Genomic DNA, 25,381 nt, shown 5'->3' on the forward strand with positions numbered 1-25,381 from the left:
GCAACCCACTCCAGTGTTCTTGCCTGGAGAATCCCAGGGATGGGGGAGCCTGGTGGGCTGCCGTCTATGGGGTCACACAGAGTTGGACATGACTGAAACAACTTAGCAGCAGCAGCGTTATCTTCATCTTTTCTGCCTCCAATACCAATTTTCCTGTCTTCCTCCACCGTGCTACATATTTTAGGATCCCCAATGCAAGGGAGTAAAATTTATATTAATAATGATAAAACCATCTGCTGTACAAATTTCAATGGACTTAACACCGTAAAAATCTTGTTCCCATTCATGAAACAGAGCTGGGTGGTGACCAGGCCAATGTGCTGCCCTCCTCCCTGGAGTCATTCAAAGATGCAAGATATCAAAGCCCCTTTCAACATGTGGGTTTCCAAGGTAACCCTGAGAGTCATGTCCATTCCAGGTCCTTTCCAGCCAGTCAGAGACTAGAAGAGCATGGATGAGCTCCAGTGGGAGGACAGTGAGTCTCATAAAATTTCCCCTATTTCATTTTCTAGAACTCAGTCCCATGGCTTCATCTAGATGTAAGGGGCGTGGTGGAAAGATGTATTCCTGGCTTTGTAGTCACAGTGCTATGCTACGGAAAGGAGGGAACCAATCTTTTAGGTGGACGGTTAGTGCATCCCCCACAATTTAAAAGAATATATATACACACACACACATATATATATATATATATATATATATATTGCAGACCCCAAGCTCTCTCCACTACACTTCCAACTCTTTCCCTAATTATTTCTTTGGACTCACTGGAATAGGGGAATTGGCCAGGATGCTGTTCTTGACCTTAAGGTGAAGGACCTTGTTCACCTGATTCAATTTAAGAAGGAAGCAAGGGAAGAATGGTTAGGGTATCTTTAAATAACTGCTCCCTTTTCTATTTTGGTTAAAAAAAAAAGAAAGAAAGAAATCCTTCTCAGACTGAGCAATTACTAATGGCAGGTTTTGGAGATTTTTTTTTTTTTAAATAAATTGAAAACCGGAACCACTCTGCTCCTTGCTTCCTGAGTGAGGGTAGGCAGAGGAATGCTGGCAGGAAGTAGGAGCCTGGAGCCGCGCTTACGCAGAGGGGCACTTTTCCCAATAATTACTTTTCACTTGAATAACAGGCCACAGGAGGGGGGCTGTTTGCTGTCACTAATGGTACGCTGCGGAACAGGCATTGCCTGCTAGAGGTGGGCTGGAACAGGCACTCTGGGGGCCGTCGTAAAATCAATTTTACAGAAGTCACCGTTGTTTAAAACCAAACCCAGTCAAACATGGAATTCTCTCCAGCAACTGATTCAGGATGAACCAAACTCTTCTCAGATTCATTCAGTCATAAAAGTCCCTGGCACTCTCAGCCTAGAAGGAACAAGAAAATTTTCCTTTTTTAGTAGAATGTGGACTTTTGTGATTTAGCATAAAGTCTTACACACACAGCTGACTATCTACTCAGACCAAGTCGTCCTGATCAGATCAATCCACACAGATGAGGTTCTGATTCGTACAAAAGGGAGGGGGGTTGCTCATCATGCAAAATAATGTATTCAATAGGGAAACATTTTTTCTTCATTAAGAACAGACTCATGGTGCATTTTAAATCACAGTGCAGTACCCACTCAGCTTGTCAAAGATCCAGCAGTTGTGTAAAACATACACCCTGTAATAACGTTAACCACCTCAGCCCTGGGCTCTGGAACTCTGGGCAACGCAGCTGTCGCTGCCACTAACAGGTGGTGTAAAACAACAGCTCAGCTCGGCCGACTCACTCTCCAAACCCTCCGGCAGCCGAGTGTCCCTCCAGAGAGTGCCAGCAAGCAGCGCGGGCCGCCACTCCACCACCAGCCCATGGAGCCCCGGCCACTCCTCCTGCTCCTCGGACTCTGCTCAGGTAAGCGCCGGGGCTGGGGGCTCTCCTGTGAGGCTGAGGCTCTAGAAGCCCCCAAACCAGAGTCTTGCTTCTTTGATGGGAATAAAGAATGGCAGGGCTTCACCAGTCCCAGGCTCTTCTGTCAGCTCCTCACTGATGTTGGCTTGATTGTGTTTGCAGATAAAGATTTTTTGCTTGGGTTATCCAGTTAAAATAGGAGCTGCCTGCTCAAAAGCTACAAAGTAAACCCGCCATTCTCTCCCTCCATCAGTGTCTGTATCTGAGTCACCTGGATGATGGGATTCAGCACCTCTTCTACCATCCCGAAGTCACTATCAGATTTGAACAACTATAGGGACTTAGCAGGGTGACTTATGATCACAGGTAATACAGTTAACTAGTCCTTTTATGGCTTAAGGAGAATTCTGAAAATGAAGAGGATTGATTGACAGCTCCATGTGCTGGAGGGAGAAACCTATTCATAACCACAACTAAACTCTCCATGAGAGAAGAACTATTTTGTAAGCTTTTAAACTCCTGAAGTTAAAAAAAATTCATATGAATGCATTCCTGCCCTTTATTTTTTTAAGGACATTACTCTATGTGAGTTTGGGTTTGAATTGAACCCATAAAAATCTTGCACAGCCCTTGACCTGCATTCAACTCTGGACTGTGTCACAATGCAGCCACTGAAATGCTATCCTGAATCCCAAACTTCCGGTTGAGGGAAATAGATGTTGGCTGATTGTTTCATATAAAAGTTTACTGGTGATATCATCCCAACTGAGAAACAAGACGGCTGACATGCTGTGATTTCCCTTCTCCAATATTGCTCTGACAAACACAGGTCTTCTGGGCAAAAGAGGTGAAGAGTTTTATTAGTAGTATTTTTCAGTAGCAGAATTGACGGAAATAGCCTAAACTCTGGTAAATTATATCCTGTGGGATTTGGACTCAATCCAACCAAAGCTGGCCTGGTGGTGATGGTGGTGGTGAGGTGTGTGTGTGTGTGTGTTTGCAAACACCACACTCAATGGAAATTCTTAAGTGATATATTTACACTTAAAAATCTTTAAGCGATCTCTTAGGACACCAAAAACCTCCAGAAATTCATGTTTAACTATTTTTTTTTAAAGTATGTGATATGTATGTAGATCAAACCTAGAGTTTGATGTCAGTTCACATGGATGATTCATGGAAATTTAGGGCAAGATGAGGCAATCCAACATCTCTTTTTTTATTATAGGGAAACTGAAGCTAAGAGACATAAAGTGACCCTCTCAAACTGACTTTGGGACCATCCCAAAGCCCCCTGATGTATAAACTTTGGAATGTGATCAGACTTCATTTTTTATGTGCACAGTCAGAAAATATACCCTGAAATTGGAAAGGCAGCCAGAGACACAGCACCAGTCAAGATAAGAATTACCCAGGGTCACTGTTTTTGTTTAGCCGCTCAGTCATGTCCAACTCTTTGTGACCCTATGGACTGTAGCCCACCAGGCTCCTCTGTCCATGGGATTTCCCAGGTAAGAATACTGGAGTGGGTTGCCATTTCCTTCTCCATGGGATCTTCCCAACTGAGGGATCAAACTTGTGTCTCTTGCTTTGCAGGTGGATTCTTTACCACTGAGCCACCTGGGAAGAACAGGACAGAATTCCTTTTGCCCAACACAGCAAGCTGTCGCCCAAATAAAAATACAGAGTGGACCAGTACAATACAAAAGAACACTTTGAAATTGTGGCTGGTCCCCCTGCTTTGATTCAATCCCTTGAGGGCAAAATTCTCATTCATATCAGTGACACTTTTTCCGGTATTAGCTTAACACATAATGATCTCTGTTCTATTTATACAGCACTTTCATTACAACCTTTCCTCTCTCCCAGCTCAGGAATCTCAAGCTCTTCATTGCCACCTTCCTTATGGCATATTGCTTTCCAACTTGTTCACAGTTATTTATGTAAATGACAAATGTCGATGTCCATGAGAGTAGGAAGACGGGATCTGTGTCAGATTCATGTCTGAAAACCTCAAAGCTCTTCAGACAATGCTTTGCATGCAGCAAATGCTGGACAAATACATGAATGAATTAGTGTTGCCCCCATCTGAATAAGAATGACCAACATGATTTTGCTGAAAAAGGAAATTTCAACATTATTTATGTGTTTATCTGTGTGTTTGTCAATTTATACCTGCCTTCCAAAGAAAGTATTTACTGTGATTTACTGAATCTGTGAAGAAATTGTCCAATTCTCCAGACCACACTGGAATTGGGAACAAAACCTAGAATTCTGAGTTCAAGTCCTTTACGTGATAAAACTTTGAGTGATACTCTGCCCTGCTTTGAGGAGGAAAAAAGAACAGAATACCAGTGAATGTGGTCTAAGAAATTGAGACCTTAGGAATTCCTTAGAAACTCATGGCAGAAGGTACAGGGACCCTTGTCCTTGGCAAGGGCACAAGGGCGGGAATGGTATCCCTGGAATGCCATCCATGCCAGGCTCCCCAGTCCTCCCTGCTCCCTAGTTGACCTTAGGGTCCGCCTGCATATTTCCCTGCCACATAATGCTGATCATCTGCTCTCTCTGCTGCTTTCTAGTATGTTCTTCCTGTCAAACTGGAATAAACTGTCACTTAAAAATAAGCAGCCCAAGATAACATCAAAGCAATAACCTGAAACCCAGTGGCCGAGGCTCGAAGTGATCCATGCCAGCACCCCCCTGCCCCCACTGTGGGCTGGGTGAGGCCAGGGGTAGACAAACCATAGAAGACAGAGGATTTCTGTGTCCCAAGGGGCCACCGCAAAAACTCCATCAGACAACATGCAGCTCTAAGGGGTCTCCAATGCCGGTGGTCTGGGGGAGTTGCCATGTGAAGGCTCTGCATGAACCCTTTGGGTTCAGACATTTTGAGAAACTAGAAATGAAAAGCTAGGCTAGCTGGAAGTTCCACACACAGAGCCCAGGAAGGTCATAGTGAAGACACTTTAGCAACACTGAAAGCTTCAAAACGTTGAATGGACACAATATGCTTGCCTTTAGGGAAGTGGTGAGGTATACAGGTCCTTGTGTCTGACCGTCTCCACTTAGAATCCCACTTGTAACTAGCTGGGAGCCATGACATGTGTCTCTGCTGTTCCGACCTCAGTTTTCCCATCTTTAAAGTAGGAGTAAAGACTGACCTCATAGAATTTTATAAGGATTCAATAACATATCACAAATATAGGACCTTTAATAAAGCTCGACAGGCTAATTAAAGCCTACTTTGGGGAGGATGAAAATGTTTCAGCTCATTATAGAGCATTAGTCATTTCAAGTTGATCTAAAGCTCTGGATGAGAAATAATGGTTGAGAGCATAGACTCTGGGTGTAAATCCTGGCTCTACCACCGATGAAATCTGGGTCTCAATTTCCCCATCTGTAAATTGAGGATAATGACAGTATATACTATCATTGTTATGAGGACTGAAATTTTTAGTACATATAAAGCATGTAGAGGAGTATTTAACACAAAACAAGTTGGATACGTGATTATTTTTGTTGATCAATAGAAATAGAAAAGGGGACTACTTTTTACTTAATAATTGTTTTGTTGACAAACCCTTCCAAACTTAGGATCCAAGCAGAAAAATAATAAAAAGAATAATAACCTGCCTTAGACGTGATCAATTAATCTGAACACAACTGCGGGGGGGGAAAAGGGAGAGCATCTCACTCATTTCATTTTAAAAGTTGTCTTGGCCGGGAGAAAAGGTGTGGTTTCAGCAATAACCTGCGGAAAGGGGAGATCTGGTTACATGAATCCGGGCAGATGGGTTGTGTGTCTACTTCCTCTCCCAGCCCTGAACAGGCAATCCCCAAACCACCAGGGCTTGAGTTACAGGGATCCTTCATAAGGCGCTTGGAATTTGGAACACATTTTCTCAGAGGAATAGCGGCACATGTAGCTGTACAATTTCCAGGACAGCCCACAGCACGATCATAACATTAAAAGTGAGTTCAGGAGCATGGTGCAGAGTGACGGGCTCTAACCTGAGCTATGCCCTAGCCGCGTGACCACAGACAAGTCAGTCCACCACTCGGAACCTCAGGTGAGAATGTCTCTCTGCCTGCTCACCAGCGAAGACCATGTCATGCTGGACGCCTAAAAGCTGTGGGCTCTGAGAATACCGCATGATATTGCCCTTCATCCTGAAGGAAAATGTGGTAAACATTCCTTGGAATTAAATATGCTCCAAATAGGAGACCCAAATCCAGGTCAACAGAATATGTGATTTTCTCTCTTAGCAACTTAACTGGGACATAGATGATTTTTTTTTAATTATGATAAAAATACATAAATATATATGTAAAGCTTACCATGGTAAAATAGACATTACATAAAATTACCGTTTTAAAGCACACAATCCAATGGCATTAGGTATATTCACAATGTTAAGCAACCATCACCACTATCTAATTCCATAACTCGTTCATCACCAGAAGGACATCCTGGGCCCATTAGCAGTTACTCCCCTTTCCCTGTCCCCACAGTCCCTGGTAATTGCTAATCGACTCTGTTCTACCGATTTACCTATTCTGGATATTTCATATAAATAGAATCACACAATACATGTCCTGTTGTGTCTGACTTCTTCTGGCATAATGTTTTCAAGGATCATTCATGTTACAGCATGTATCAGAACTTCATTCCTTTTCATGGCTGAATAACATTCTAACGTATGGATATACCACAAATTGTTTATTCATTTATCTGTTGATGGACATTTGTGTTATTTTCATAGCTGTTAAAATATTGCTGCTATGAACGTTCACGTACACATTTTTTGTTTGCTTTTTTGTCTTTTAATTGAAATATAGTTGATTTATTATATTGTGTTAGTTTCAGGTATACAGCACCGTGATTCAGATATATGTTCACGTTAGTGTGTGTAGAGCGTGGGGGTGGACTCTGACGGTGAGTGTGTCCTTTGCCATCCCAGCTGGCCTCGTCCTGGGCTCCGAACATGAGACTCGGCTGGTGGCAAAGCTCTTTGAAGGCTACAACAGCGTGGTACGGCCCGTGGAAGACCACCGCCAGGCCGTGGAGGTCACGGTGGGCCTGCAGCTGATACAGCTTATCAACGTGGTGAGACCAGAGAGTGCCCAGCGCCCCACAGCACCCACACCACCCAGTCCGGGGCATCCTCTCCAGCTCCCCACTGGTCCCCCTAAAGATGGGCCTTATCTTTTTTTCAGGATGAAGTAAATCAGATCGTGACAACCAATGTTCGTCTGAAACAGGTAATGCAGCTAGATAAGTGTGTTCACGTTGTTCTTATTCACTCTGAAATTTAACATGGACCCAGAGGAAATCAATTTGGGTAACAGGGATGTGCACCAAAATGTTGAAAGCAGATATTTTGGGGTAGTGGGATGTTTTGTGTTCATTACTATTATTATTTTAACTTTGTGCTTTTACTGTATGTATTAGTTTGCTAGGTCTGCTGGACAACCTAGACAACTTAAACAATAGAAACTTACTGTCTCACAGTTTCTGAGGCCGAAAGCCCAACATTAAGGTCTTGGTACAACTGGTTCCTTCTAAGGGTCGTGAGGGACAACCTGCTCTGGGCCTCTCTCCTTTGCTTAGATTGGCTGTCTTCACATTCGCATGACTTTCTTTCTGAATATACATCTTCTTCAACATCCCCCTTCTTATACGGACACCAGTCATACTGGATTAGGGCCCACCTTAATGACCTCACTTTAACTTAATTACCTCTATAAACACCCTATCTCCAAATGAGGTCGCTTTCTGAGGCACAGGGGATTAGAACTTTGTATTAATTTGGGGGAGACAGTTCAATATTGTGTTAACCAAATTTACTGCTTTGGGCACATGTAACTTTTATAATGCAGTAAAAATATAGCACTTTTCAAAAAGTGAGGTTGCCTGCTTGAGGAAAACGTTCACAATAGGGTCATTCTCCTTTGCTAAGGTGGGCATGACTTGGGGCTACCTTTGTTTTCTCATCTGTAAAATGGGGTCAATAATCACTCCTCCCTCATGAGAACACTGTGAGGACTAAATGATGAAAATGGGTTGAAATGCCTATAATTGTGCCAGCATGTACTCGATGCTCTGTATGTGCTTTCACTTCTTACTCAAGTGAAAGCCAAACTCTGAATCAAACCCTTCTTACCGGAGCACAATTTCTGTCCATACCTGAGTTACCATGTCCATCAGAGCTCTTGATAACCCCAGATTTTTTCATTGTTTTCCATTGACTAAAAATGTCTTCATTTCTAGCAATGGGTGGATTACAACTTAAAATGGAATCCAGATGACTATGGTGGCGTGAAAAAAATTCACATTCCTTCGGAAAAGATCTGGCGCCCAGACCTCGTTCTTTATAACAAGTGAGCAAAACAGCCAGGATGAGAAGGCAGACATTCGGAGGGTGGAGGGGGAGCCCAGGTGCCCTCACGGAAGGGCTGCCACTCTCGGTAGGCGTTTCACCACTGTTCACATTAAATAACCCTTAAAAACCAAGAGCCAAGTTGACATGCTAGGGGTGCCATATGGTGTCTCATGTTATGAATAGAAACAATTATCAGAGCCAAATTGAATCAGGGCTGTGGGGTGGGGGACATTTAATCCCTGAGAACTCCTGAAGGGTATGTGGCAACTGTCCAAGGAACCCAAACATCCTATAATTGAGTTTCTTGGAATTAAATGTCCTTCCGACCAATAGGTCTGAACCTCGTGGGGTTGTTATTCGTCACCTCCTCATGGCATCCCAGGACGCAGCGTGCTGCTGATGGCCCGGGATGCCTGTGTAGCCCATCCGCTGGGCTCTGTGACAGACTGCACATTGTGAAATTATAATGTGATTCAAGACACTCTGCTTTAATGACACGCTCATTATCATACGCCCTTCATTTGTCAGGGAATGTTCCTTGCAAACAGCATCCTTCCAGGCAGCAGCATTCGACACTGGCCTAGAGGATTTGTGGCCTGACAGTCTGCAGCACGCGTCTGGGGCAAGCAGGCTGTGCATACTAGCAGACTCTCCAGGGAAGATGGCCAGGGCTAGTTAGCGGACATGATACCCTTTAAGGTGACCCGCCCCAACTTTGATATTTTATTGCATATTTTCCAATCAGACCTGGGATTCAAGCTTGAGCCAAAGTATCCCATCATTTTGTGTAAACTTTGGGACAGGTGTGCTGATAAGGAAGAAGTGTCTATCTCTCAGGGTTAAGTTTATCTTTCACTTAGCATCTAAGCGAAGCAATTAAAACCCTCTGGTCCTTTAGATCAGATCAGTTAGAAACACTCTCACAGGGGAGAGAATCCCATTTCACCTGCTTGGAAGGAGAAATGTAGGCCATCCTCCCCCTCAGCTCTGTTGGGAGGGTCTAAAGCTGCATAGTTTTCTGGATAGAGCCTCTTCTCAGTCCCAAGGAAAAATCAATGGGGAGAAAATTTCTTGGTTTATAAAATGAGGCATGACATATCCATATGGGGCACCAGGCAGACACCACCCACTTTTCAGCCCCTAATTATACTATCCTGCTCTCTGCCAAGGCCCTAGGGGACAGACCATTTGGGGGATGAGTAGATCTGCAGGGAGAGTTTCTTATTTTTCAGTATCCACCATGCTGTTTTTTCAAATGAGAAATTATTGCCAACATTTGAAAATAGGAAAATACATCAAAACCTGAATTTTTAGCCCCTCTGCATGCATGCTCAGCTGCTTCAGTCTTGTGACCCCATGGACTGCAGCCTGCCAGGTCCTCTGTCCACGGAATTCACCAGGCAAGAACACTGGAGTGGGGTGCCATTTCCTTCTGCAGGGGCTCTTCCCGACCCAGGCCAAACCCGTGTCTTCCACGTCTCCGACAATGGCAGGCAGGTTCTTTACCGCTAGTGCCGCCTTGGAAGCCCTTTAGCCTCTCTAGAAAATTCCAACATTCAAAAATATGAAAACTTTGGATTAGAAATCTAGATTTCCAGCTTCCAAGGAAGGATCAAATATCAGGCAACAGGGAGCCTTCACTCCCATGCAGACACACTTCCTTGCCGGGGTGAGGGGCTCTTCCTTTGTGAGGCTCACCTCTCCCTCCTTCCTCGCTTGCCTGGCCTAGAGGCATCTGAGTTTGTGATCCTCCTCCACTGGAGTCTAAATAGTTCTTTCAAAGCTAATAGAACCCTCTTTAACCTGCTTATCATAGTAATGAGCCACTAGCCATATTTTTATTTAAAATTCCTGGATTTTCCTCCCAATTAACTTCTGTAAAAGAGTTTTTTAAAGTATTTTAAAAATTAATTATTCTGCTCTTCGTTGCTGCAAGGGCTGTTCCTCTAGTTGAGGAGAGTGGGGGCTCCTCTCTAGTTGTGGTGCACGAGCTTCTCATGGCAGGGGCTTCTCCTGTTGCCGAGCCCGGGCTCCAGGGTGCAGGAGATTCAGTAGTCGGGGCGTGTGGGCTCAGTAGTTGTGGCTCATGGGCTTTAGAGCACAGGCTCACTAGCTGTGGCACACAGACTTAGTTACTGTGGGATCTTTCCAGATCAGAAATCGAAACTGTGTCTCCTGCATTGGCAGGCAGATTCTTTACCACTGAGCCACCAGAGAAGCAACCCCAATTAACTTTTAAAGTATATCAGAGAGGGCACAGATGGAGACTGGGGCTTCCCTGATGGCTCAGACAGTAAAGAATCTGCCTGCAATGCAGGAGACCTGGGTTTGATCCCTGAGTTGGGAAGATCCCCTGGAGAAGGGACTGGCTACAGTCTCCAGTATTCCTGCCTGAGGAATCCCATAGACAGAGGAGCCTGGTGGGCTACAGTCTGTGGGTCGCAAAGAGTTGGAAACGACTGAGCAAATAACACTTCTGCTTTTCACTTATTCAACATTACAAATACTACTGAGGACTGGGAAGAAAAAGTCTGGGATGCTGTGGATCTGTGTTACCAGTTAGTTTTTTAAAACTATACATTCTCAGATTCATTCCCAGATATCCTGATTCAGTGCTTAGATTCAGTGCTCAGGAATCTATATTTAATTTTTTAAAATTGAAGTATAGTTAATGTGTTAGTTTCTAGTGTACAGCATAGTGATTTGGATTTTTTGCAGATAAATTCCATTATGGGTTATTACAAGATATTGGGTATAGTTCCCTGTAATACACAGTAAATCCTTGTTGCTTATATATTTTAAGTATAGTAGTTTGTATCTGTTAACCCCATACTCCTAATTTATCCCTCCCCCTCCCCATTGTTGATCATAAGTTTGCTTCCTATACCTGTGAGTCTGTTTTGTATATAGATTCACTTGTATTATTTTCTAGGTTCAGGAATCTATATTTTAAACAAGCACCCCATGATCCTTATTATCAGGCAAATTTGGAAAACACGGCCATAGATAAAAAGCAATGCTGCTCAAAAGAAAGCTTCTATAATTAGCACCTGAATAATTAACAGCTGTCTCCTGTTAACATCCCTAAGCAGAACTGAAGGTTCATCTGTCACTTGGAGCCCTGTTCTTCTTTTATCCCAACTGTAGTGCAGATGGTGACTTTGCCATCGTCAAGTTCACCAAAGTGCTCCTGGACTACACCGGCCACATCACATGGACACCTCCCGCCATCTTTAAAAGCTACTGCGAGATCATCGTCACCCACTTTCCCTTTGACGAACAGAACTGCAGCATGAAGCTGGGCACCTGGACCTATGATGGCTCCGTGGTGGTCATCAACCCGGTATGTGATGACCCCTTGGGAGGAGTTTGGATGCAGCAAAAGCAAGACTTAGGTCTCCAATTCTGCCCCTACATTATCACAGGCTCATTGCATCCATTAGCTCTTTGGGGATCATCTACTTTCATGCTTTTCAATTGCTTGGGCAAGTTCTTGACATGCTACATAAGAGAACCATCTGGGGCTTACATAATTTCCTATGCCCAGACTCAGACCCAATAATTCTGATTGAATCAGCCTAGTGCGGAGCGAGGGCACTAATAGGTTTTAAAGCTTCCAGTTCAGTTCATTCACTCAGTCGTGTCCAACTCTCTGCTATCCCATAAGTGCAGCACGCCAGGCCTCCCTGTCCATCACCAACTCCCAGAGTTTACTCAAACTCATGTCCATTGAGTCGGTGATGCCATCCAACCATCTCATCCTCCATCATCCCCTTCTCCTCTCGCCTTCAATCTTTCCCAACATCAGGGTCTTTTCCAGTGAGTCAGCTCTTCATATCAGGTGGCCAAAGTATTGGAGTTTCAGCTTCAGTGTCAGTCCTTCCAATGAACATTCAGGACTGATTTCCTTTATGACGGACTGGTTGGATCTCCTTGCAGTCCAAGGGACTCTCAAGAGTCTTCTCCAACACCACAGTTCAAAAGCATCAATTCTTCGGTGCTTAGCTTTCTTTATAGTCCAACTCTCACATCCATTAATGACTACTGGAAAAACCATAGCCTTGACTAGACGGACCTTTTTTGGCAAAGCAATGTCTCTGCTTTTCAACATGCTGCCTAGGTTGGTCATAACTTTTCTTCAAAGGTGTAAGCGTCTTTTTATTTCATGGCTGAAGTCACCGTCTGCAGTGATTTTGGAGCCCTGAAAAATGAAGTCAGCTACTGTTTCTACTGTTTCTCCACCTATTTGCCGTGAAGTGATGGGACCAGATGCCATGATCTTAGTTTTCTGAATGTTGAGCTTTAAGCCAACTTTTTCACTCTCCTCTTTCACTTTCATCAAGAGGCTCTTTAGTTCCTCTTCACTTTCTGCCATAAGGGTGGTGTCATCTGCATATCTGAGGTTATTGATATTTCTCCTGGCAATCTTGATTCCAGCTTGTGCTTCTTCCAGCCCAGCGTTTGTCATGATGTACTCTGCATATAAGTTAAATAAGCAGGATGACAATATACAGCCTTGATGTACTCCTTTATCTATTTGGATCCATTCTCTAGTTCCATGTCCAGTTCTAACTGTTGCTTCCTGACCTGCATACAGATTTCTCAAGAGGCAGGTCAGGTGGTCTGGTATTTCCATCTCTTTCAGAATTTCCCACAGTTTATTGTGACCCACACAGTCAAAGGCTTTGGCATAGTCAATAAAGCAGAAATAGATGTTTTTCTGGAACTCTTGCTTTTTCGATGATCCAGTGGATGTTGGCAATTTGATCTCTGGTTCCTCTGCCTTTTCTAAAACCAGCTTGAACATCTGGAAGTTCACAGTTCACATATTGCTGAAGCCTGGCTTGGAGAATTTTGAGCACTACTTTGCTAGCGTGTGAGATGAGTGCAATTGTGTGGTAGTTTGAGCATTCTTTGGCATGGCCTTTCTTTGGGATTGGAATAAAACTGACCTTTTTCTAGTCCTGTGGCCACTGCTGAGTTTTCCAAATTTGCTGGCATATTGAGTACAGCACTTTCACAGCATCATCTTTCAGGATTTGAAATAGCTCAACTGGAATTACATCACCTCCACTAGCTTTGTTCGTAGTGATACTTTCTAAGGCCCACTTGACTTCACATTCCAGGATGTCTGGCTCTAGGTGAGTGATCACACCATCGTGATTATCTTGGTCATGAAGATCTTTTTTATACAGTTCTTCTGTGTATTCTTGCCACCTTTTCTTAATATCTTCTGCTTCTGTTAGGTCCATACAATTTCTGTCCTTTATCAAGCCCATCTTTGCATGAAATGTTCCCTTGATATCTCTAATTTTCTTGAAGAGATCTCTAGTCTTTCCCATTCTATTGTTTTCCTCTATTTTTTTGCACTGATCACTGAGGAAGGCTTTCTTGTCTCTCCTTGCTAGTCTTAAAGGTCCAAGGAAACTTGAATGTATAGTCAACATGGAAAAAAATCTCCATACTCCCAACCCACTTATTTTTTATTTTTTTAAAGATTTTTTTGGGGATGCGGACCATTTTCAAAGTCCTTCCTGAATTGTTACAATATCACGTCTGTACTGTTTTGGTTCACTGGCAGAGCAGCATGTGGGACTCCACCTCCCCAACCAGGAATCAACCCCACACCCCCTGCATTGGAAGGTGAAGTCCCATCTGCTGAACTACCAGGAAAGTCCCCAACCCCCCTTCTTTTATAGGAAAGGACCATACACAAGATCCCCTCCTAGGTATGTGACGGCACTGGAATCTGTTGCTTTGTCACAGCTGACTAGGAAACCCTGCCCCTCCTCATGGTGACAAGGCTGGGCTGTCAAAGTTTCACTCCGTCTTCTCAGGAGAGTGACCAGCCAGACCTGAGCAACTTCATGGAGAGCGGAGAATGGGTGATCAAGGAGTCGAGGGGCTGGAAGCACTGGGTGTTCTACGCATGCTGCCCCTCCACCCCCTACCTGGACATCACCTACCACTTCGTCATGCAGCGCCTTCCCCTCTACTTCATCGTCAACGTCATCATCCCCTGCCTGCTCTTCTCCTTCTTGACTGGCCTGGTGTTCTACCTGCCCACAGACTCAGGTGGGTGCAGTTGCCATGGTGGCGGCTGCTGACGCTGATGGATCACGCGCTGCTATTTTAGGGGAAGCCAGAAATAACCATGGCTGATAAACAAATGCAGGCAGACAGACCCAAAGCACCAGCCCTGGAAGGATGCGTGCTCTGAGTGGCCACGTGGGTGAAGGCTGCTGGGGCAGACAGCAGGGCAGGCAGAGAGCTGAATGGGACCCTGAAGGTGCACACACAGCTCTGGTTAAGTGAATAACCACCAGCACCTATTTGTTGAATACCTGCTGTGTGCCCTGAAACATGTGGGCAAGGCATGGGCCACAGACACTCCCAGGGCCCCTTCCCCCTTGAAGTCACTTGCTCTCTGTGACTCACCCAGGTCTTGCCTCTTTTGTCTACTGCTTGCCGCTTGAAAATAGCTCTTGTGTCTCTTTTCCAGATGGCAGTATCTTTACACATAAGACCATACTTCCCAAGTGGCAATTCTTTCTCCTGTATCAGCCTGGGCCTCCTACTGAGTAATCACATCTGTGACATAATTTCACCAGACACCAACAATCTAGAGAAAAGGGGGTAAGGAAACACGCATATCTGCCAGCAAGTCACTGCTCTCAAACAATGTAAGGGAGACAAGTAGGAAAAAAAGAAAGATAGTAAGATAGTCCATATGCCAGAAAACAACTGTATCAAAATGCCACAGAAAAAAACCCACAAAAGTCTAAATCCAACTTTCCAATAAGGAAAAAAAAAGCTTACACATTCACTCACTCAACACATACCTTTTAAACAACTGTTGCAAGACAGGGATAAGGTAAAGAATAAGGCAGAATTCGCCCCACAGAATGTATGTTCTAGGGGATTGTGTTTGTTCTTAAACAAATGATCACACATATTTTTTCAACTTTCTAATCAAATGAAGTTTCTCAAAGTGAAGAGAGAAAACACTAGGCGGGAAACTATGGAAACTAAACAGAGTTTCTGTCAATATTAGATGATTTATGCTAGAAAAGCATTTAGAACAGTGAGATAGTTTGATAAAGTGAGACAGTGTTAGTTACTATTATCACTAATCGAGAAATTTGATGTACTTTGATCCATATTTTACACTTATAATTCTGTTTCCTTTTTTACTTTTGAAGACCTTCCTATCCACCAGAAATTGACAACTTCTTGTTTGCGTCCACGCCGGATCCTGTGTATGTCACTAACATCTGAAAACATCCAGAATGGGCAAAGTTCCACACTGGAAATCAGGGCCACATGAGGGTTTCCCAGGACACAAACAGCAAGACCAGCCCAAGGAAAGTCCCTTCCAAAGGCTCTTTACTGCCTCGAAGCTGATCAATCCCCACAAAACTATTCCAGAGTCATTCACTCCCAGGCTTTCTTGTTTACTTGTCCAGGCAAGACACCATCCGGGAATTGTTTGCCCTGAAACTGTAGGGCCTGGGGAAAAGATTCAGGGGAAAGGGAATCCCTTGGCCCTTAACGTGGAAAAAAAAAAAAAAATCAAAACACACACACACACACAAAACAAGTCATCTCCTTAGAGAATATGAGAAAGTGAGTGGTGTGAAATCATTGATTTTGTCCTTTCCCAGCTTTGGTCTTGCAGCTTGCTTCCACAGTGAGAAAGATACACGTACTTCTGACCTACACATCCATCTGCTGAGTAACAAGTAGGCCAGCCTGCGGTTCAGTTTCGTGAGGTTTACGACGTTCTGCTGCAGACAGAAAAACTGCCATCTGGGTTCTCACTTGCCACCCAGAACCTCTCTGGTTTCCCTGGATTCCACCAAGAAATAGAATTCTGGGGCATGACATGAAGTAGCATTTCCTGCTTGGCAGCATCCGATGGAAACGCCTGCCACTTGCCATTGTCAGCAGAGTTAAGTGCCAGGGTCTCATAGGAAATACTGCAGAAAAAAAACTCCCCAGTGTGAGGCTTTGAGAACAGGCCAGTCACATTCCTCTCTCACCCTTGGGTTTCACTGGTGTGTTCATTTGCTAGGACTGCCTTCACAAAGGACCCCAGGCTGGTGGCTTAAACAACAGAAATTTATTTTCTCATAGTTCTGGAGGTTGGAAATCAAGCTCAAGGTGTCAGCAGCATTGGTCTCCTCTGAACCCTCTCTTCTTGGCTGGCAGATGACTGTCTTCTCCCTGCGCCCTCACATGGCCTTTTCTCTCTGTCTGTGTCTTAATCTTTTCTGATAAGGACGCCAGTCACTGAAGACCCAGCTTAAGACCTCATTTTAATTTAATTACCTCTGTAAAGGCCCTGTTTCCAAATACAGTCCCTGAGGTGCTGGGGTTTGGGGCTTCAACATATAAATTTACTGTCAGTTTTTCAGTTGTGTTCAATGCTTTGTGACCCCACGGACTGCAGCCCGCCAGGCTCCTCTGTCCATGGGGTTCTCCAGGCAAGAAGACTGGAGTGGGTTGCCATGCCCTCCTCCAGAGGTCTTTCCAACCCAGGGATCGAACACAGGTGTCCTGCACTGCAGGCAGATTCCTTACCGGCTGAGCCACCTAGGAAGCGCTATAGATGTGGGGGGAAGAGCAGTTTAGCCCATAACAGGTGGGTTGCTGTGTCTGTCTCCTCCTCATTTCATCCAGGAGAGAAGATGACCCTCAGCATCTCTGTCTTGCTGTCCTTGACCGTGTTCCTTCTGGTCATCGTGGAGCTGATCCCTTCCACCTCCAGCGCCGTGCCCTTGATTGGGAAGTACATGCTGTTCACCATGGTGTTTGTGATCGCATCCATCATCATCACCGTCATCGTCATCAACACGCACCACCGCTCCCCCAGCACCCACGTCATGCCCGAGTGGGTGAGGAAGGTGAGTAAGGCACTGGGACACTTTGAACAGGGCAGCTGCTCCCTCGAGGGCAGCCGCAAGTCTCCCTTTCCACACGGCCACTGGCGTCCTAGGTAACCCTGCTAGGCACTTAGAAACAGAAAGGCTTTCTTGGGCTGTAGGGGCTTTGCGGGAGGAATTTTTCTGGACTCTGGCTGAAGATAAATAACTCATGCAGCCTCCCCAGGGAGATAAGAAAACCAGAATTAACAAAGCCCACTTCAATGTCAACCTTAAAGAATCTCTTTGTTTAGAAAAGACAAATAAATCACTGTCTTTTAATTCAAATACCATGAAACCTTGACCTGTTTGTATGTGAACAGACTGACTATTTCTTTGCTGGTGGAATCATCTGCTGAGACTGGAGTAAAGGCTGGAGACTGGCGTGGCGGGGGGTGGGGTGGCTGGGCTTGATGAGAGAGTATCAGAAAGTTAAGTTTTAATGAAGAACTTGGTCTCACACATTTATTTTACTGAATTTTAAAATGTGTTAAAATTTCAGGTGTATCAGTTCATACACATCCACACAGACACGAATGTCCCAGTTTTTGTGCACAATGCAAAAGATTTGCCATGAACTGACTGAGAAACTACTGTTTGCAATGCATTCTTTTGGGAGGAGAAGTCGTCTCTGCTTCTCTAAAGGCTGTTAAGTAACTCCTAGCAATATCTATAGGGCTTCCCAGGTGGAGCAGAGGTAAAGAACCTGCTTGCTGATACAGGAGACACAGGCAACTTGGGTTTGATCCCTGGGCTAGGAAGATCCCCTGGAGGAGGAAATGGCACCCCACTCCAGTATTCTTGCCTGGAGAATCCCATGGACGGAGGAGCCTGGAGTGCTGCAGTCCATGGGGTCACAAAGAATCGGACATGACTGAGCACGAATGCAACAATACCTATGCTACACTTCTTCAGGAACAAGAAACAGAAGAAAACAGTCTAGCTGTTTTGTGGGGTTGGAACCTTAAATTTTTTTTTGGCAGGAGGGGCCCTTTAATCTTTTGGTCATGAGAATAGGGGCTTTGAAGAAAGCACGTGCTTATAGGAGGTCTGGAAGCTTAAGCATCAGTAGTTTTTTAGGAGTCCAATAGCTGCACACTTGCTCCCTCCAGTGGCCAACTTCTGGCATTACAGGATCATCTCTATTAGCTGTAGTCATTTAACAGGCCACAGGACATAGATGAATCTGAGAAAATCTAGTATGGTCGTTTTGTTTTAGGGACAAAAGTAGCTGAGGCCTAGAGAACCTGAATGACTTGCCCAAGGTCTCAGTGCTTATTCAAAATCATAGTTTGATGCTTGCTCTGCTGACAATAATTCCCATACCTGGACTTCTTTTGTATTAGGTTTTTATCGACACTATCCCAAATATCATGTTCTTCTCCACGATGAAAAGACCATCCAGAGAAAAACAAGACAAAAAGATTTTTACAGAAGACATCGATATTTCTGACATTTCTGGGAAACCAGGGCCTCCACCAATGGGTTTCCACTCTCCCCTGATCAAACACCCCGAGGTGAAAAGTGCCATTGAGGGCATCAAATACATCGCAGAGACCATGAAGTCAGATCAGGAGTCCAATAACGTAAGCTTTGTGGCTTGAGATCCGCGCCTTGGGATTTAAATGGTCATGTGCTTAAGCACAGAGCATCTGATGGGTTTGGCTTGATGGGAAGGTTGGCATTCAAGGGGCAGCTACTGATGTAAGATGTGCCTGATGACGCCCTAGGCCATCTTAGCAAGTCATCACATTGTGAATAACCTCTTTAAAAGATAAAGATCACAGTGCCAGTGGAGGGAGGATCCACAGTCAAAGGGCCCCTGGATGATGGATAGCACAAATGTTGGGAGTCCGCCATCATCTTCAGGACATTCTGACACATTCCTCTCTCCCAGGCGGCTGAGGAATGGAAGTACGTTGCGATGGTGATGGACCACATTCTCCTGGCAGTCTTCATGCTCGTCTGCATCATCGGAACCCTGGCTGTGTTTGCAGGTCGGCTCATTGAATTAAATCAGCAAGGATGAGTGGAAAGCTGGGCTGAACCTCCGAACCAGGGAGATCTGTCTAGTTGGATACATGCTCATTTATCAAATATTTAATTTTATGTATTTATTATTCATGGCAACAGTTTATGTTTACATAAGGTGATGGCCTCCAAGCGTGTTCACATTGCTTCTCCCTTCACTCCTGCTGTGGCTGCCTGGAGAGTGAATCCTTTACAGTAAGTGAACCTGGATTGCTACAAAAGGCTTTCATTTCCAGCAGCATCTGGAAGAATTTTGCCCATGATAACTGAGGTTTTCTGTTAGTTTAAAAAAATTTTTTTTTTAATTTTAAGCAAAGAGTCTATTCTTTGCTTAATAGTCAGTTTTGTACTTACTAAAAAAGCCCCATCTGCCAGTCCCCCAAAGATAAAGCATTTGACTTGGAGAGAAGGAAAGCAATAGAAAGACAACAGGGAAATTCTAGAATGGCCACCAAAATACGAACTGCCTCAAAACCCCAAGTTTTGAGGTTTCTGGAATTTGGAGGTGAGGGAATGTCTTCCCAATCTAACACAGCACCTGAGTTTGATGTTTGGGGTTTGAGGGAAAAGACTAACTAACCTGCATGGAGTGTGGGGCCAGGCACTGTGGGAATGAGATCACATGTATGGTGTTTTTTTTTTTTTTTAATCCTCATAACTCTGTAAATGTCCCTAGTTTACAAATAAGAAAACTGAACTTGAGGGAGGTTAAGTTCATTATCCAAACTAGCAAGTAGAACTGACATTTGAACCCAGACATTTGACATTTGAACCCATGTGGATTCACAGTAGCTCTGAGCTGGGCTGGTTCATTGCTCACTTGCTCTTTGGATCAACCCTGGCTGCATCTGGGCTATCCTATGACTCTGGTCAGTGTTTTTGAGAGGTTCAGTCCTAGTATTAGCCTTCTCCCTGCCTTTCCCCCAGTCTTTATCCCAACCCTGCTTGAGGTTCTAGTTCTATGAATTAAATCACAAATGTGTGCACATATCATCATTTCCACAATTCTGGACACATGAGTAGGAGAGAAAATTTGTTTCCTTTCTTCATAGCAACCTACTAGCCACAGGCAGTGCACCCCAGTACTAGAAAATGTACAGCCCTGGGCTCAGTAATGACCATCATCCCCAGAACACATCTGATCCACATCGGTACCAGAGAGAGTGGGGAATGGCAGTACCAGGCAACCTGTCTGAACTCAGTTCAGTTCAGTCGCTCAGTCATGTCCAACTCTGTGACCCCATGAATCGCAGCACGCCAGGCCTCCCTGTCCATCACCAACTCCCGGAGTTCATTCAAACTCACGTCCATCAAGTCAGTGATGCCATCCATCCATCTCATCCTCTGTCATCCCCTTCTTCTCCTGCCCCCAATCCCTCCCAGCATCAGAGTCTTTTCCAATGAGTCAACTCTTCACATGAGGTGGCCAAAGTACTGGAGTTTCAGCTTTAGCATCATTCCTTCCAAAGAAAACCCAGGACTGATCTCCTTTAGAATGGACTGGTTGGATCTCCTTGCAGTCCAAGGGACTCTCAAGAGTCTTCTCCAACACCACAGTTCTGAACTCAGGCGATTTCAATCTAGGTCTCCTTGGCATTCCCCATGACACACCCATGGCAGGATTGAGTGCCTCATTTACGAGTAAACTAAAGGGAAAACAGTTTGGCATTTCCTCAAAAATCTAGGCATAGAATTATCATATGATCCACCAACTCCACTCCTAGGTATACACCCAAAAGAACTGGAAGCAGGGACTTGAACAGATACTTGGATACCAATATTCACTGCAGCATTATTTATAATAGCCAAAGGGTAAAAAACCACCCATGTCCATCAGCATAAGAGCAAATGTATGGAGGAATGAAGTTTTTATAAATACTATAATATGGATCAATCTGGAAAACATTATGCTAAGTAAATAAGCCAGATCTGAAAGGACAAATATTGTATGATTCTGCTTATGGGAGGTACCTAGAGTAGTCGAATTCATAGAGACAGAAAACAGAATTACAATTACCAGGGTTTGGGGAGAGGGGTGAGTTGTTGCTTAGTGGGTAGAGCTTCAATTTGAGACAATGAACAAGTTCTGAAAGTGGATAGTTGTGGTGGGTGTACAATATCAAGAATGTACTTAATGCCACTGAACTGAATGTTTAAAAATGGTTAAGATGGTAAATTTTATGTGCATTTGACCATAATAAAAAAAATTAAAAATTGGTAAGTTTCATGTTCTGTATATTTTACAACAATTAGATAACGAAGAGGGGAAGAGAGATTCAGTACCTAAATCTGCTTGCCTAATTTATCGCAGTCCCCCAGGATTCACTAACGATCCAGAGAAGGAACTTAAAAGTCATGTTGTCCATTCTAAAGACAAGGAAACTGAGGCTCCCTGGTCAGTGACTTCCCTCAGGTCACAGAGCTAGTTAGTGACAAATCAGTTCTCTTAATTCCTGCTCTCGTGCTATTTCCTTTATATCAAATAGCCCATTTGTCTCCCTACAGTGAGACCTTCCAACATGTTACCTGCTCACCCCCTGGCCTGGAAGCCAGCAGGGAGGCCCCGAGTAGATATGAACATCACAGTGTGAAGCTCCATCAGCCCCTAAATACCTGTTCCATCAATCTGTCACCAAGTTGCGGACTTTCACCTTTGGGATCTCTTCCCTTCATTAAGGGCTGATTTCCTGATGAAATGGGAGGGGAGACAGATGGTTCTGGGATCTGTCCCCCCTAGAGGTGAGCACCCAGCCCTGTCCTGCCCCTGTGTGGCCCTATCAATGAGTGTGTCTGGGTAAAGGGGTGACTTTGGGGAAAATAAGGAGCATCCTCAAACTGGAACAAGACAAGAGTTCTTGGGGGTGGGGAGTAGGGAGGCTGTTATAGATTGAAGATGGAAGAAGGAATTGTTCAGACTTGGAATCCCTACGTTTTTCTTTCTTTCTTTCTTCTCTAGTTGTCAGAACTGGGATTTTATTAAATTGGAAAATGTATGAACAATTAAATCAGATGGTGAGAAGTTTCGGGGCTGAGGTGGGTATTTGGCTTTGGCTCCGATCACTGTGGACCACGATGCCATCGTGTTCATTCTGGGGCAGAGGGGCGGGGCAGAGGAGCTCAGGCGGCCTCCCTGCCCATGGCCAGAGGTCTCCCCTCACTCCCCAGCTACTGGGTCTTGCTTTGAAGCCTGAGTTTCCCTGCTCCTGGTTCTCAGCTCACCACTTTCAAAGTCATTTCTCCCACTTCTGTTGTTGAGCTCTAGGTTTGTTCCAGTTCTTTAGTGGGCAGAGCCACTGAGCCTACCCCCCACCTGAATTACTCATCTCTTGCTCCCCCAAATCACCTGCCCCCGCCTCTGTCTGCCAATCACTACGATCACTGTCTCCACCTCTGTCTAAGGTCTGCCTCCACCGGTTGCCTCAATTTTCATCTCTGGTTCTAGAAAAGGCAGAGGAACCAGAGATTAAATTGTCAACATATGCGGGATCATCAAAAAAGCAAAAGAGTTCCAGAAAAACATCTATTTCTGCTTTATTGACTATGCCAAAGCCTTTGACTGTGTGGATCACAAGAAACTGTGGAAAATTCTGAAAGAGATGGGAATACCAGACCACCTGACCTGCCTCTTGAGAAACCTGTATGCGGGTCAGGAAGCAACAGTTAGAACTGGACATGGAACAACAGACTGGTTCCAAATAGGAAAAGGAGTATGTCAAGGCTGTATATAGTCACCCTGCTTATTTAACTTACATGCAGAGTACATCATGAGAAATGCTGGGCTGGAGGAAGCACAAGCTGGAATCAAGATTGCTGGGAGAAATATCAATAACCTCAGATATGCAGATGACACCACCCTATGGCAGAAAGCAAAGAGGAACTGAGGAGCCTCTTGATGAAAGCGAAAGAGAGTGAAAAAGTTGGCTTAAAACTCAACATTCAGAAAACTAAGATCAGGATCATGGCACCTGGTCCCATCACCTCATGGCAAATAGATGGGGAAACAGTGACAGACTTTATTTTCTTGGGCTCCAAAATCACTGCAGATGGTGACTGCAGCCATAAAATTAAAAGACCCTTGCTCCTTGGAAGAAAAGCTATGACCAACCTAGACAGCATATTAAAAAGCAGAGACATTACTTTTCCAACAAAGGTTTGTCTAGTCAAAGCTATGGTTTTTCCAGTGGTCATGTATGGATGTGAGAGTTGGACTGTGAAGAAAGCTGAGCACCAAAGAATTAATGCTTTTGAACTGTGGTGTTGGAGGAGACTCTTGCGGATCCCTTGGACTGCAAGGAGATCCAACCAGTCAATCCTAAAAGAAATCACTCCTGAATATTCATTGGAAGGACTGACACTGAAGCTAAAACTGCAATACTTTGGCCACCGGATGTGAAGAATTGACACCCTGATGCTGGGAAAGATTGAAGGCAGGAGGAGAAAGGAACAACAGAGGATGAGATGGTTGGATGGCATCACTGACTTGATGGACGTGAGATTGAGTAAATTCTGGGAGTTGGTGATGGAGAGGGAAGCCTGGTGTGCTGCAGTCCATGGGGTCTCAAAGAATCAGACACAACTGAGTGACTGAACTGAACTGCAGAAGCTGGGTTTGTCGTCCTTTTCTCAGATCCAGATGTTCCATGAGTGGAGGGAGCAGGCGAGGAGAGGGTGTGAAGGATCAGGGCTGAGCACGGGGGGTGTGCACATGCCTACAAGGGGGCAGCAGGGCCCGATCTGCCCTCAGGACAATCCCTCACAAGTCAGCTGCTTGGGTCTCCACTGCCAAGTGCAGGGGGCTCCGGCCCCATGCGGGCTGGTTTGCTGAGGTCAGCTTGGCCTCCTGGGAGCAGCTGGACTGTCTCTCCATCTTCGAGGATAGAGGCACATGGATGGGGGTGTGACCTCAAAATTTTCAACTTAGGGCTGCAGTTTCCAATCCCCCCACTTTCTTCTTTCTTCTCCAGGTAGGTTCCAGGTACAAGACTACAGGAGGCATTTGATGTTGGTGTGTGGTCATGCTCTGAGTGAGGTTGTGGGGGGGCTCCTCTGAGTACCAGACGGGCACTGGAGCTTCCCCATAGCCAACCATGGGCACTACCATGAGGCCCCATGCCCTACCATGTGCAATGTGGCACCCGCTCTGTAGGACTGCTGCACCCTGGATGCCTCCCCAGGATGGCTGCCAGGTGTTGGGCTGTTTGGCCCAGTGCCTCTTGCAGGCCCAGGCTGCAAGTCTAGGAGGAAACCCAGGAAGGGCTCCTGCTGATAAATCATCACCAAGTGCACGGCCAGGCCCCCACCCTCAGTGACGAGGCCAAAGGCCAGGGGCATCGATGACAGCTCCCAGCCACCCAGTGCCCATCCTCCCGGGGCCACTGAATCTGGATCCAGGATGCCCAGGCCGCTGTCACACCACTTGCCCACATCCTCAGCTGTCCCCCAGCACACGACCTGCCTTGGTCCCACTGAGCCCCTAAATCTTCTCTTGGATTGGTGGTCTCACTGAGGAAGGGTGCTGGGAGAGTTGGGAGGACCACTGTCTCAGGTACCAAAGGATGCCATCACAAACTGGGGTGTCCTAAAACAACAGACAGCTATTCTCTTATAGTTCCGGAGTTCTGCTATGGCCTGCCCTGTGTCCCCTCAAAGTTCTCATGTTGAAGCCCTTACCCTCCAGGCAATGGTATGTGAAGATGGGGCTTTGTGGAACTCAGGTTGACATGCAGTCCTGAGAGTGGGACCCTCATAATGGGATTAGTGCCCTTTTAAGGCAGGTCACCAGAGAGCTTGCTGTCTGTTGCTCTTTCTGCCATGTGCTGGCCGTAGTGAAACAGCAGCGGTCTGCCAGCCGGGAGGAGGGCCCATAGCAGAACCCAACCAGGCCAGTACACTAAGCTCAGACTTCTAGTCTCTGGAACCGTGATGAAGTTGATTTCTGTTGTTTAAGCCACCCAGTCTGTTGTGCTTTGTTACGACAGCCAGAGCTGAACAAGACAAGGCCAGAAGTCCAAAATCAAGGTGCTGGCAGGCTGGTTCCCTCTGGATGCCTGAGGAAGGGCAGGCTCCACACCTCACTCCTGGCTTGTAGAGGCTGCCACAACCCTTGCTGTTCCCTGGCTTGCGGCAGCATAACTGCAAATCTCTGCCTCTGT

The 25,381-nt window shown here is 45.2% G+C and overlaps 1 protein-coding gene and 1 long non-coding RNA gene across 2 annotated transcripts in view; one reads left to right on the forward strand and one right to left on the reverse strand.

Moving 5' to 3' along the window:
• The window catches only part of LOC129646265 (uncharacterized), a 78,263-nt gene that overhangs the window by 36,971 nt on the left and 15,911 nt on the right, over positions 1-25,381 (reverse strand). The window lies entirely within an intron of this gene.
• On the forward strand, positions 1,777-20,682 carry CHRNA1 (cholinergic receptor nicotinic alpha 1 subunit). Its single transcript, XM_055572180.1, has 9 exons — positions 1,777-1,891; positions 6,853-6,998; positions 7,109-7,153; positions 8,163-8,272; positions 11,422-11,617; positions 14,112-14,349; positions 16,957-17,180; positions 18,545-18,784; positions 19,096-20,682. The coding sequence occupies exons 1-9, from the start codon at positions 1,849-1,851 to the stop codon at positions 19,225-19,227; spliced, it is 1,374 nt and encodes a 457-aa protein (XP_055428155.1). The 5' UTR covers positions 1,777-1,848; the 3' UTR covers positions 19,228-20,682.

This window comes from Bubalus kerabau, chromosome 3, assembly GCF_029407905.1.
Source record: "Bubalus kerabau isolate K-KA32 ecotype Philippines breed swamp buffalo chromosome 3, PCC_UOA_SB_1v2, whole genome shotgun sequence".
NCBI classification, from domain to species: domain Eukaryota; kingdom Metazoa; phylum Chordata; class Mammalia; order Artiodactyla; family Bovidae; genus Bubalus; species Bubalus kerabau.

Coding starts and splice junctions, on each gene's coding strand:
- CHRNA1 (XM_055572180.1), top strand. CDS start 1,849: ATGGAGCCCCGGCCACTCCTCCTGCTCCTCGGACTCTGCTCAG. Junction 14,350..16,956: donor CTACCTGCCCACAGACTCAG/GTGGGTGCAGTT, acceptor CATTTCATCCAG/GAGAGAAGATGACCCTCAGC. Junction 18,785..19,095: donor CAGATCAGGAGTCCAATAAC/GTAAGCTTTGTG, acceptor CCTCTCTCCCAG/GCGGCTGAGGAATGGAAGTA.